We start from the raw sequence: 13,515 nt of genomic DNA on the forward strand, positions 1-13,515 counted from the left end.
ATCTGTCAGATTTTCTTTAATAATTCATAATCAACATTCGATTACGCTTTTTAAGTATGACATTTCACATGATAACCGTATAAGTTGGGTTATTTTATGAGATGGTAACTAATTCCTTCGAGTAATAAGAGTTAATACCTAATATGCCAATTTTTAAATCTCTAATCTCGTGTTATGTAAGGGACAAAAAGGCAAAGAACAATACAAATAGTGAAAAAAGAGGTAGACCTATTAGTCTTGTCTATCTCTTATGTTGAAATTTAAATTAAAAAAAGGTAAGATGGATATACAGAAGGGCTATCTAATACGAAAATATCATCCTTCAAAAGAATCTTATTATTCGTCAAAGGAATATTAATTATTTTACTAACGTAAGGACTAGAAGTCAATGTTGTTAATTTCAAATCGTTGAAAATATGAAACAGATTTTTCATTTTTCCGCTGAAAATACACATATAATTACATGGCGAGATGGCGTTTATTAGGTACATCTAATTAGATGTTTCATGGCGATTTTATGATAAACATATATATAAAAGTCTCTGCTTATTGAATATATGTATAAACAGTAAAAGTACAATAGAACCTTGATAACTTAAACCTCGATAACGTAATAACCTCTATAAATTCATAAAATTTTGTGTTCCTTTCCCTTCGAAGTCCAAAACCTCCTTTACTTATAACAAAAACCCTCTATAACTTAAACGAATAATTTGGACATCGCACCTCAGTAAGTAGTGAAAAGTGATTTGAATCGGGAGGAAGTTTTCTATGTAAAATACGAAGAATTTCTGAATTTCCTAGTTTAGAAAAATACTTGTTTACATGGTTTAGACAGTGTAGAAATATGTAAAAACATTAGTGGACCTATCCTACAGGAAAAAGCTGAAGAGTTTGCTGCTAAGTCACTGGAAACCCATAATTTTAAAGCTTAAACTTGAACCCTTAGTAAGTTATAACTCAAATTATTTTAGTATTTGGTCTTTATTTTATCGAGGTTCTACTGTATTTCCAACAAGTTATGCTTTTGAATGTGGTATCATCAATCAAGATGCCTGTTAAACAAAAACAATTGTAACCTTTCAAACCCATTTTTGTACAACCTGTCCAAATTTTTGTGTGTAATACATTAAATAATATAGAAAAAGTAAACAAAAAAATAATAATCGAAAATGCCTATAGTCCCTCCTAAGTGTCCGCCTATACCTGAGCGTAAACTGCCTCCACGACTTCCACCGCCTCCGCCGCCTCTACCGGATGTCGATCCCAAATTTCTGAAAATTCTTGAGAAATATAAATACAATTGGAGACTGACTCAGTTGTCGAGAGCTCGCAAAATTGTAAAAAAATTCGTTCAAAAGAAAGAGCCTATCGGATATTATGAATCGCCTGTGAAACCAGGAGTGTTGAAGGGAAAGATTCCTGAAAGAACAAAAGACGTAAAAACTATCCCTCTATGGTACGTTTACGACATGTTAATTTTTGTATGATGTTAGTTAAGTTAACTAACTGAACATAGCATAGCATTTTTACATGCTTCTAATAATAGTATTATTAATGCTAAAGAAAAATCACTTTAATACGTGTTTGTTCTATCTGAGATTATTGCAGAAATGAACTAAGGAAATAATACTCCAATAGGACGTTCTCCCACCAAGGGGCGTCAAATCTGATCAATATTGAAATCAATTTTAAGCATATAAGACTCGATTCTAATGACTAATTCCAACATGTTGAATTCCAGTACCACATTCGTTTAATATCTACAAGTTCTTTCCCCCTATCAGTCACTGTGAGCTCGAAACTATTAACACCACTGCTTCGAGTGGTCGAAATTCACTTCTGTAAATAATTTGTTTAATCACTTTCGTTGTGTTAAAAATTGTTTGAAAACTTAAATTTAAAGGAATTGTTTGTAAATAGGTATGCAACACATCGTACACTTCAGCATAAGAAATTGCTGATACTAACTACGTAATACTCCTTTGCCCTGTGCTGTTGCATTCATAATATCTTTTATATATAATATTACTAGAANTGTCCATTTGCACCGAACAATTTTGTAGACAATAAACGTAGAAAACTATTTTCGTAACTAAGAAACCATAATAAACTCACGCCAGCCCACAAACACAACGCAAAAATTGATAAAACGGTTACCGAAAATCTCATGGTATCTGTTTTGGAGTATGAAATTGACGAACACGTATATCGGCTATGGGAAATAAAAAGAAAAATACGTTGTACACTTTATCTACTCATCGGCACATTTTTGATTACAGATCAAATAATTTGTTTATTTTACTCAGGACGCCTAGGTAAACTTATCCATACAAAGTTTAAATAACGTTTTGACAGTCCTGTTTTTTCTTTTATAATTTATTTTGAATAAGGAGTTTTGAAAATTTAAAGGGAAACATGTTTTTTTATAGAATGACTCCTAATATTCCCAAATACTTGTTTATTTCTACATATGTAGATAATTAGAAAATAAGAAGTCAATATGTTTAATTACTAAGCCAGGTATTAAATTTTCGTGTTTACTAGACACATTGGCACAATCTTACTTTCAGAATTTATATAAATATATATTTAAAAGTTTTTCCTTCTGGTACATCACTCATTCGAAATTAATACTGGTTACGCTTTTCCTAACTCTGGTTCACGGTTTGTCTTTCCAGGAAACTAAATCTTCAGAAAAAATACTTCAGGACCTGTCGGAATGTGCCAAAGAAACAAAGGAAAAAGCGCTACCGTATAGTGAATGCAAATGTAAAGAAAACATGGAATTCTGTCTATTACTATTATAAAAAAGCTCTAGCAGCGAAAAAGAAGTAAGTGTGTGTGAAAACTAAAAAATCATTTGCTGTTTACATTAAAAAAATATAAATCGGAAACAAAATTTCAATCATTAGGCCACAAGCGTAAACACTGGGCTTTATTATTTTACTCATTAAACGCTTCTTTTATGCACGAAGCTAAAAAAACAAACTAAATGAACCGTTGTAGATATTCCTACTGTAGACAACAGTAAATAAGTATGTATCGTGTGAGTTATCATATTGATTAATTAATTATCTTTTGAACTGATAGTAAAATGTAAAAGTTGATCCTATTTATCCAAAAATTGCTTTAATTGTAATTTAATTTTCCTCTCATTTACTATAAAATCAAATAATTGTTTTTCAAAGTAAAATAATGTAAAATTTGTTTTTCATTATTTTCGTTTACTAGAAAAGAGGAAGCCGCTAGAGCAAGTATTGACTCAAAAACTAAGAAAAAATCTAAAAGTAAGGCAGAAAGGCTCAAAGAAGCTATTGAGTATTGCAAGTCAATAGCAGTCCCCAAGAAAGTTTTCCAACCTACACCAAAACCGGTAAAACTAATCCAATTAAAATTATACAGTACACATCAAAACAAATAATTCAATTTTTTAGAGGAAAGTAGTAAAGGACTGGAATACTTTGCTCGTTCACTTGGACACTTTATCCGAGCCTGTTCGCAAAACTAGAAAATATAAGAGACCTTCGATTGATTCTCAATATGTGGATCCATCAAAAGTGAGAATTTAATATATGATTTATTAACAAAAAATAACAATCTAAAAATCAGAACATTTCAAATGTCCACGCTTTACCAAAATATCTATTGTTACAGTTTTGTATCCCGATATTTCTGGTGTTAGTTTCAGTATTTAAAAACACACCCAAACATATATCGTTATCACCTTGCAATCTTATCTCTCGGGTTGTTTCATTATAAGTCCACAACTGAAACTTGCCATCATCACATAATTTCAAATGTACTTCATCATCGTTTCGCTCCAAACAAAAATCGTCCTGTCGTATTTTGCCATCATTTGTAAATAACCAGTAATTTTCTTCAATTCGTTCGCAATTCTCGTCGATATTTACCGGATGAAAATGTTTATAAGCATCAATTTGTGAACCCAAACACACTGCAAAATCAAAGTTACGCAATCGGCCAGCAAAAACAGTATCCTTGGGAACATGAAAATCACGATACACATTTTCTAAGTACCATTCGAAAGAGTTACAACTTAATTTTCTACGTATTTCAGTTTCTTTTGACACGTCAGGCGGTTTTATGTGCCTGGCACCAGTTCGTTCGTAAAACAATCCTACATAATCGTCCATCCAAGCCTTTGCAATTCTTTGCAAATTTTTTAACAAATCCTCCTCCTTGGGAAGCAGCTTCTGTGATATTTTCGTTGGAAACAAATATCCCACATGAGAACACGGTACAATTTTTATTGTTGCTCCGCACATCCACCCTCTAAACGATATGTCGAAAATTTCACCGCCAATATACGAAAGGCCCTCGTCGAACCCTCCGATCTTTAGCAGAAAGGATCTTGAAATGCTGAAAACTCCCCCAGGAAGAACTGGTGTTGTAACAGGTGCTGTTTCGTCACGCCTTGGTGGAATTGCAAGCCATTTGAACTTCAAATTCCAATTAAAACCCCCAACGAAAACGTGTTTAGTTATTTTGTATTCAAATGTATAGGGATCTATTATATCTAAGACTGGGCTAACGATAACGTTTTCATTAGTTTTAATTTCTTTGAGTAGGGGTTCAAGCCATCCCGCGGGAAATTCGCAGTTCGAATCAGCAAACGTCACAACTTCTGCACTCGCATATTTCAAACCGATCATTCGACTTCTTGATAAGCCGTTACGTTCTTTTGAGCGTATTATTTTAATGTTCTTTGTCTTAACCAAATAATCATCTAAATGTTTTTCAATGCGAACTTCTGCAGAAGCATCGTCTACCAGAATAATTTCTTCTAGTAATTCTTGCGATGTGTTATTCAATAACGAATTAATTGTTCTCATTAAAACTGAAAGTGATTCGTCGTGGAATGTAACTATTACCGAGGTTTTCGGTAAGCTTTTTTCGTTTTCTTTACAAGACGAAGGACAAGGATTCGGTAGAGAGCGATGGAAACCAATAAGATCACTAACGTACGAATTATATCCATATTTATCAAAACTATCTGTTATTTCCTGCTGGACCTTTTTACTTAGACTATCTAGATTCAGGAGAACCGGTGCACCCATTTGTCCATTTGCACCGAACAATCTTGTAGACAATAAACGTAGAAAACTATTTTCGTAACTAAGAAACCATAATAAACTCACGCCAGCCCACAAACACAACGCAAAAATTGATAAAACGGTTACCGAAAATCTCATGGTATCTGTTTTGGAGTATGAAATTGACGAACACGTATATCGGCTATGGGAAATAAAAAGAAAAATACGTTGTACACTTTATCTACTCACAAACACTCTTATCCACTTTTCGATATCAGAAACTTACATCAAAAAGGTTGATAACGTTCATGATGTATAAACCCAACGTTCTTAATCGTTAAAAAATTATTTTGGACGATTTGTTTTTAATAAAAAGACGTATATACATGGTACAGCTTTATTTTTCCAGTCATTCCGTATAATCAATTTTAATACATAACTAATTAGTAAAAGATTCAGTTTTACATTTGTTTTTTCGTTAATAAAATATTAAAGAATGCATGTAATGCATAGTAGCAATTTGCCTATTTTATTATCGATTTTTACCTTTATTTGCTCTGCAAAATTTCTTTTCGCATACCAAGACCATTAAAAATAATGTTTTTTATTCAATCTTGAAAGCTTGATTGTAATTTGTTTCAAGATTGAACCAGCATCATTTTGATCCAAATGAAATGGTAAATTATCTGCCCCTTGAAGCATTTTGCTTGACATTTCTTTATATTTATAATTTTATTTTGTTTTGCAGGTTTCGCCTAAAGCACTGAAATACCAAATTTCATCTCGCGTAGATGATTTAGCTCATAAACTTCCTGAACGATACACAAGGAAAGAAAAGCCAATTATTCCAGGAGCGGTAAAACGTGGTGCCCTCAAAGCCAAAAGTAAGTGATATTTTTTTATCGCATTTATTTAGAAGTCCTTATTACATTTTTGCCTTGCGTTTCAAAAATATTTTTTATCTTTAAACTAGAAATATACTTCAACCATTTCCTTATTACCATTACATACGCATATTGCTTGAGTCACCGTCAGCAACCTCTCCATTTTATTGAGGGAGATAGATCCGAGGCTGATATTAACCTTTTATCTCTAGTTACTCCAAGAATAGAAGAAATATCAGCGCCTAAAAAACGCGCTGACGCTCCTGAAATGGACGTCAAAGAAAATCCTTTCTCAGTAAGCAAAAACGCTCTTAAATATAAGCCGACACCCAGGATTGAAGAATTAGCGAAACCCGTTGAACGAAAGTAAATACCTAAATGAAAAACGGTTCTTTTTTTCTTTTTCGATTGTATAATAAATAATAAGAAACAAAAAATAGAAATAGTCTAGTCTAAGGTTGTACATTAGTAAAAATAATTGAATAAAAACGTAAAAACATTGCTTTCCCTCAACATTATTGATTTATTTAAATTTTTTAAATATATTTAATGATAGAAACATTTCATCTGACTTGTATTTACTTCAAAGCTTTTGGTCTAGCACCATAATTCAGTAGACTCGCGATAGCGCCATATAACCTCGTATAATGTGACCAACACGTGAATTACCTAGACCGCCGTATACCGTGAACAAATTAAACCTTCGTTTATAGAAACGAATGTCTTTTTAGTTAGTACATGAAAAACTGCCTTTATCCTTTATGGTAAATCACTTATAATTAATTACATAATGAGCCAAGTGTTACATATTTAACTAACAATAAGAAATATGGTGTCGCAAAATCCCCAATTTGGAAGGTAACTCCAAAAAGAAAACTAATATCTAAAGCACTGTAAGAAATATGTACGTATATGAACTTACCTAAAAGAAATTCGTTGAAAGGTTCGGTGTTTTCCAGAATGGAGAAATGTATAAGTGGTTTCATGATCAAGGAAATAAAAATTTACGTTTCTGTTTGGAATGGAATTATATTAATTTTCGATTTTGTAAAAAGTTTTATACACATTTAAGTAAATAATTAAATAAATAAATTAATTCCCAAATATGTAAATGATAATTGGCTTAATAGCAGTGACGAGTGGCTGCAACGTTTTAAAAAATAATTTGAATTCGCTTTTTAATAATTTCTGTCTGAAAATTATCCCTCCAATGAAAACTGTCTTTTAATGAGTATCACTGTATTATAATCCTTCCACCTGAAGAAGATACAGTCTATCAAACTTATTGCGGTTTTAAACAACACTTTGCAACATTTTCTGGGTTGTTTTACATGAAATATGGAGTTAAAAGAAATCAACGCCTTATCGAAATCATTTAACTTCTTTTTTATTTAAATTTTTAATAACTCACTCAAAGACAAATACGTTAGAAAGAAAAACAAAGAAATAAGTTGTTGAGCTTTTATTGATGATTTAAAATTAGATAATCACACAATTTCTCGAAGAAATTTGTTAAAACATTTGTTATATAAATTACTAGCAAATAAATACTTTTGCACTGCCTAGACGTTTGGGTCTTAAAATACATTTTTAAAACATCTATAACATTTTCAATTTAACAATTTCTAAAGTAAATAAACTGTACACGTTTCTTTAAATATAAATAAATAATAACCATTACATTACAGATCACTCATTATCAATAAAAACTGGGCTAACTAGTGACTTCTGTCTTGTACTCGATACAAACCCTTTCTCAAATTTGTGGGGGTACGAGATTATTAATGACTGCATAAGTAAACTCTTTGGTGCTTGATTGCCCACCAATATCCTTAGTACGTACTTTTCCATCAGCAAGAACTTTGTTCACTGCATTCCTTATCATCTCACCATACGCTGGTAAATTTACGTGATTGAGCATTTTAGCAGAACATAAAAGCATTGCAGTAGGATTAGCTACGTTTTTTCCCACGGCTTCGGAAAATGTGTGCCTTGCACCCTTTAGGAAAAATAAAAAAAGTCGTCAAAATTAACTTGCAAATGATAACATTTTTAACTGGTCAATTTTTCATTAAATAAATCAAAGGGATGTTTAAAGTGTTTTTGTTTCTTTAAGTTATAAATTAAAGCAATTCATCTTTGATTATGTAGGTTGAATAAGTTTGAAAACAGGAAAAGTTAAATATTCTTTCATATTTTACTCTTACCCGACTTTAACCCCAAGTATTGTTTCAATATGCCCCAATTAATATGCCTACAACACCCACATTCTTATTCATAAAAAATTAATTGATTTAATAGTTTACATACAAAAACGTGATTCATGATTATAAAAATTAAATAGGAGTAACTTTTTTATACTGGTATACCAGTTCAACTTTTGATTTAACATTAAAAAAAACNAAGTAATGAATCTCTCTTGGAATAGCTGTTGTTTATTGTTCAGTTATAATATTTTTAATTTAAAAAAGTCAGTATTTTTCACTGGTTTTGCTTTATGTGTAGTAATATTGTTTAATAGAATGTTCACCAGGAAATAAGCACTTTCTGCCAGACTAAAAATATTGTAACCTAATTAAAAGTTGTAGGTAACTGATACAGACATTTTGCAATCACTTGTTGTGCAAACTTTTAATACACCCACCAATTGTACGGCTTTGTAGTTTGTAATTTATATTGGTGGTATTATTCAAGGCCTTAATTTTTTATGGTTAATTCATTCTTTTGATTGAAAAACAATTAAAAACAAAGTAAATAAATAATTTTTCCAAATTAGTTCCATAAAAAGGACTTTAACTTACTTCTTCACAACTTCTTAAAAACAGTCCATCCCCAAGTTTCATAATATTTGCTTTATGAACTGCAGTGACCTTCTTTCTGTTATTTTTAGTTGCATAGTCAAAAGCAAATTTAGCTATCCTTAGAGACTTCTGTTTGGTAACAATTTTAAGACATTCTACCACTCCTTTCACACTTTCATGCTCGAGAGCAGAATATTCTCCTTCTGTTTGCTCTCGAATAATTGTACAATCAACATCAGTATGCCTTGATTTTATTCCTGGCAATGATTTAACATGTACAACATTGGCATACAAATCAAGGGCATTTCTCAATTTCATATTTAAAGTTTGCAATTCCCCTGTGTGACTGTAATCTGGGGTTGCCAAAATACCTTTTACACATACTCGATTCTTTGCTATGGATGCAGCTACTTGTTCTAGAGGAGCACTTAGTGTTGGATTAACTTCAGAAAAGAAAAACGTCTCAAAATCTACGGGAATTGATGCAGACTTGAAGACTTCCTGAACCGCATATACCAATTCTGGTCCAACTCCATCACCTGGTATTAAGGTGCATGTAACTCTATGCTCTAAGCGTTCTTCTCTGTCGGGCTAAGATATTGGGTGTCAACAAATAAAAGTTAATAGTAAACAATATTATGAACTTACCGGAGGGCTGCAAACGGCCGAAGTATTATGAATATTTCTAATTGCTGCATTTTGGGATGCCTAATACCAAAGGATCTTATGACTTGTTATATCATCAGTACTAACTTTAACTTACCTGAATAAATAACCGACAAGCTTTACGACCAATTAACGACATATTTTAAACTTAAAACTACAAATACTTTAAAATTTTAAACAACAAAAATAAAGTGAAGAAACTGAACGCAGTTAGATAACCTTATTTTAAATGCCGCAGAAAGAAGACAGCTCGAGGTGATAGTTGCCAAACTTACTCCAGAATTTGTGAGATTTGAGATATATCAAGTTTTCTTGCAACTTGAGTTTGTAAAAATAATATTTAGAAGTTCCTCTTTAAGTAAACATTGATTTCTAAAGCAGCTAACGCAATTAATTATTATAAATTAATAGTTGTTTGTACAATAAGTTTTAGTTAATAGTTAGTTAATGGAAAACATGGCAATGATGCAATGTCTCTAGTAGTTTTGTTTTATAAAGTTTGTTGTAACATTTATTAATCCTGGTAGTGGTAGTAATTAGTTAGCAAAATAATTTGAATTTTGTAGATGGCGCCTTCCCTTTTTGATTAATGAAATGAATGACTTCAGTGCTCAATTGTTACATGTTTACTATTTATTGAGAGGCGAATATGTCAGAAATTATATAAATTGACATTTGCATACAATATTGTTTAAAATTAAAGTATTTTTGTCCAATTTAATTCAGTATTCTTAACAGATTTCTTTGTTCGATAAGTGAAATTTTCTTGGTCGCCGCAAGAGTGAAGTTCGTTCAAGTGACGTCACAAAAACGATCAGTCACAGTCATCGAAACAGAGAAATGTCGGCGTGTTGTAAGAACAAGTGATAGTTCTTGTGCTTGGAAATTGTGGCCCGTGTTCAAAATTGTAAATTTACTCTTATATACTTTAACAAATTTTAATTATGGCGTCATCAAGCGTTAAAAGTGAATTTGTAGTGGGTGGAAAATATCGTTTAGTTCGCAAAATTGGTAGCGGATCTTTTGGTGACATTTACTTGGGTATCAATAAAACAAATGGAGAAGTAAGTAATAAATATTAATTAAGTGATTTATGCCANGGGAAACAAAAAAGGTGTAATTAATGAGAATTGCTTTTTTATATTTAAATTTAGATTTCAGTAATCAACTACAATTAGTTTCAGTGTTCTTCGTCCCTAGATAAATATATAAATATAGTCGATGCACTTTCTAAAAGAAACGTGGAGAGTCACTGCAACGCGCTGAGCCAAAACTTGATATCGCCGGTACCTCCTCTCCTTCGCCTGTTGAAGATCCTTATTTTGTAGTTGCTAACGGCTTTTTCGGCTTTCTACACCATGGTACTGGTTTTTTAATAGACATGTTACGCACTTACTTAAAACGTTACCGTAGGTACTTGCTAAACACTTGTTTTTTGAATTGATGCTATTGCCGTAATTGTTAAATATAATAAAATAGGTAATGCTTTTAACCGTTCCCAAAGTAATAGTTGTGGGTAAGGTAGTACGTTATTGAGTAACTGAAATTGTTCATTATCATAAAAGTTCCTTTAGAATGAATCAAGTACCGTTAAACTACGTCAAATACGGATATTCCCAACCGGTTGTAACTAACCGATGGTGATTTCTGTTTAGAGAATCAATCTGTGTATAAATAAAAGTACCTACCATCTGTTTGAATTTGTTACAGAACATACGTTCCAAGCGTAATAGTAATCGTTTTTATAGCAGTTCAGCTATGTTTCACCCACACAGTAGCAGCTCGTAGTTTTTACCAGGCTGTGTTTATTTACGATGTGTTTGTTTGTTTTTTTTTTTTTTCGGTTTTTGTAATTAATTGCATATAAAGTTTTATAAATGTCCTCCAGTACTAATGATACTACCGTTTTGTTATTTTATTTGTATTATTTGGTTTTAACAGTGAAATACATACGTGTATACAGTTAAGTAAGTGTAAAAATGATAACAGGTCTGCGAGTCAAAAGAAATCTAAATCGAATCTTAATTTAACTGTTGACGCTTCTTATGTTTGAAGTAAATACACTTATACATCCTTGGAAATCTGCAAGTCCCTGTTGGCTATTTGAATTTCAGAAACTTTTATGTCAACTGAATCTGTTTACTGAATAGAAACAACAAATTTATATACTTACTTAGTTATTTTGAAGATGAACCAGAATTTTAATTTGCATACTTTTCCCTTATCCCAAAAAAAATTTTAAAGCGCTTGATTTCGGACACATTTAAGAAGAATTTAAGTTCAGGCTTAGTTTTCGGTACTTTGTAGACTTGCTTTTGTGAGTATTTGTTATAAAGGCCAACGTGGCAAGTCCTGTTTAGTTGTTGCATGGGAGAGAAGGTTGACTTCCGCAACGTGCTCGTCAAGGTGGATTCTAAAACACGAACCAGAAGTGTTTCGAGGCCAGTTTTGTTGGACGTTCTGTATGCATGTACCTATATGTGTATACATATAAACGCGTGTCAACTACCACTTTCTATTTCCACGTTTACGTATCATAAAAGGGAATAGTTTCTGTATAACTTACCGATTGCAAATACTGAAAAACAAATGTGTGCCTCCTATATTTAAATTTCTAATTGCATTTTCAAACTGTAAATGTGACTTTTCCGAGAAACGTACTTAAAACTTTTCTAATAATAATTCCTTTTCCTTTTTTTAATAGGTATTTCGTGCATTTATTAACAAACTTTTATGTTTTAAAGTCAAATAGGTATTTTGTTATCATTATTATAAATTAATAGTTGTTTGTACAATAAGTTTTAGTTAATAGTTAGTTAATGGAAAACATGGCAATGATGCAATGTCTCTAGTAGTTTTGTTTTATAAAGTTTGTTGTAACATTTATTAATCCTGGTAGTGGTAGTAATTAGTTAGCAAAATAATTTGAATTTTGTAGATGGCGCCTTCCCTTTTTGATTAATGAAATGAATGACTTCAGTGCTCAATTGTTACATGTTTACTATTTATTGAGAGGCGAATATGTCAGAAATTATATAAATTGACATTTGCATACAATATTGTTTAAAATTAAAGTATTTTTGTCCAATTTAATTCAGTATTCTTAACAGATTTCTTTGTTCGATAAGTGAAATTTTCTTGGTCGCCGCAAGAGTGAAGTTCGTTCAAGTGACGTCACAAAAACGATCAGTCACAGTCATCGAAACAGAGAAATGTCGGCGTGTTGTAAGAACAAGTGATAGTTCTTGTGCTTGGAAATTGTGGCCCGTGTTCAAAATTGTAAATTTACTCTTATATACTTTAACAAATTTTAATTATGGCGTCATCAAGCGTTAAAAGTGAATTTGTAGTGGGTGGAAAATATCGTTTAGTTCGCAAAATTGGTAGCGGATCTTTTGGTGACATTTACTTGGGTATCAATAAAACAAATGGAGAAGTAAGTAATAAATATTAATTAAAATAATATTTGGTTTGCAATCAATCGTTATTAATACTATAGTGAAATTTTTCGTGATGTTTTACAATACCTGTCACAAGTCTTCTTAACCCTGGCAGCCATATCAGCTGCTGGTATTTCTTTACCGCGGATATTGCTTCTCAGAAAATTTTAAATAAAAATTTTTGATTTTCCTTGTGTAATAGTAGAAATTGAATTGACGTACATCAGTTGAATTTACAAGCAGAATTTTAGTCACCTATTTTATAAGTAATGAATCTCTCTTGGAATAGCTGTTGTTTATTGTTCAGTTATAATATTTTTAATTTAAAAAAGTCAGTATTTTTCACTGGTTTTGCTTTATGTGTAGTAATATTGTTTAATAGAATGTTCACCAGGAAATAAGCACTTTCTGCCAGACTAAAAATATTTGTAACCTAATTAAAAGTTGTAGGTAACTGATACAGACATTTTGCAATCACTTGTTGTGCAAACTTTTAATACACCCACCAATTGTACGGCTTTGTAGTTTGTAATTTATATTGGTGGTATTATTCAAGGCCTTAATTTTTTATGGTTAATTCATTCTTTTGTTAATTTCTTATATATTAATTTATTTACAGGAGGTTGCTGTAAAATTGGAATCAATAAGAGCTAGGCATCCACAATTG

At 31.5% G+C, this 13,515-nt stretch overlaps 4 protein-coding genes across 10 annotated transcripts in view; 2 read left to right on the top strand and 2 right to left on the bottom strand.

Moving 5' to 3' along the window:
• The first annotated feature begins 1,072 nt into the window (after nucleotides 1–1,072).
• On the top strand, nucleotides 1,073–6,401 carry LOC108745216. Its single transcript, XM_025981574.1, has 6 exons — nucleotides 1,073–1,459; nucleotides 2,682–2,834; nucleotides 3,235–3,376; nucleotides 3,438–3,560; nucleotides 5,806–5,941; nucleotides 6,154–6,401. The coding sequence occupies exons 1-6, from the start codon at nucleotides 1,173–1,175 to the stop codon at nucleotides 6,309–6,311; spliced, it is 999 nt and encodes a 332-aa protein (XP_025837359.1). The 5' UTR covers nucleotides 1,073–1,172; the 3' UTR covers nucleotides 6,312–6,401.
• LOC108745201 (putative polypeptide N-acetylgalactosaminyltransferase 9) lies at nucleotides 3,568–5,299 on the bottom strand. Its single transcript, XM_018481325.2, has one exon. The coding sequence runs from the start codon at nucleotides 5,214–5,216 to the stop codon at nucleotides 3,609–3,611; it is 1,608 nt and encodes a 535-aa protein (XP_018336827.2). The 5' UTR covers nucleotides 5,217–5,299; the 3' UTR covers nucleotides 3,568–3,608.
• Nucleotides 6,402–7,388: 987 nt separating the features above from the next.
• Nucleotides 7,389–9,765, bottom strand: LOC108745217 (probable isocitrate dehydrogenase [NAD] subunit beta, mitochondrial). Its single transcript, XM_018481351.2, is given in 4 exon segments — nucleotides 7,389–7,997; nucleotides 8,545–9,333; nucleotides 9,391–9,450; nucleotides 9,506–9,765. Coding segments are annotated over 4 exon segments (1,191 nt in total). The 5' UTR covers nucleotides 9,548–9,765; the 3' UTR covers nucleotides 7,389–7,697.
• Nucleotides 9,766–10,035: 270 nt separating this feature from the next.
• LOC108745253 (casein kinase I) overlaps nucleotides 10,036–13,515 on the top strand; it is a 33,051-nt gene continuing 29,571 nt past the window's right edge. For 3 of the 7 annotated variants that reach the window (XM_018481395.2, XM_018481397.2, XM_018481396.2), the window contains exon 1: nucleotides 12,409–12,844. In XM_018481395.2, coding sequence (XP_018336897.1) covers nucleotides 12,725–12,844 — 120 coding nt within the window. In that variant the 5' untranslated portion in view covers nucleotides 12,409–12,724. Of the gene's footprint in view, nucleotides 10,473–12,407; nucleotides 12,845–13,515 lie in introns of those variants that run through there. The other 4 variants (XR_003232550.1, XM_018481394.2, XM_025981519.1 and 1 more) reach the window with 3 other exon arrangements.

Source organism: Agrilus planipennis, unplaced genomic scaffold (assembly GCF_000699045.2).
Source record: "Agrilus planipennis isolate EAB-ADULT unplaced genomic scaffold, Apla_2.0 scaffold38, whole genome shotgun sequence".
Classification (NCBI taxonomy): Eukaryota; Metazoa; Arthropoda; class Insecta; order Coleoptera; family Buprestidae; genus Agrilus; species Agrilus planipennis.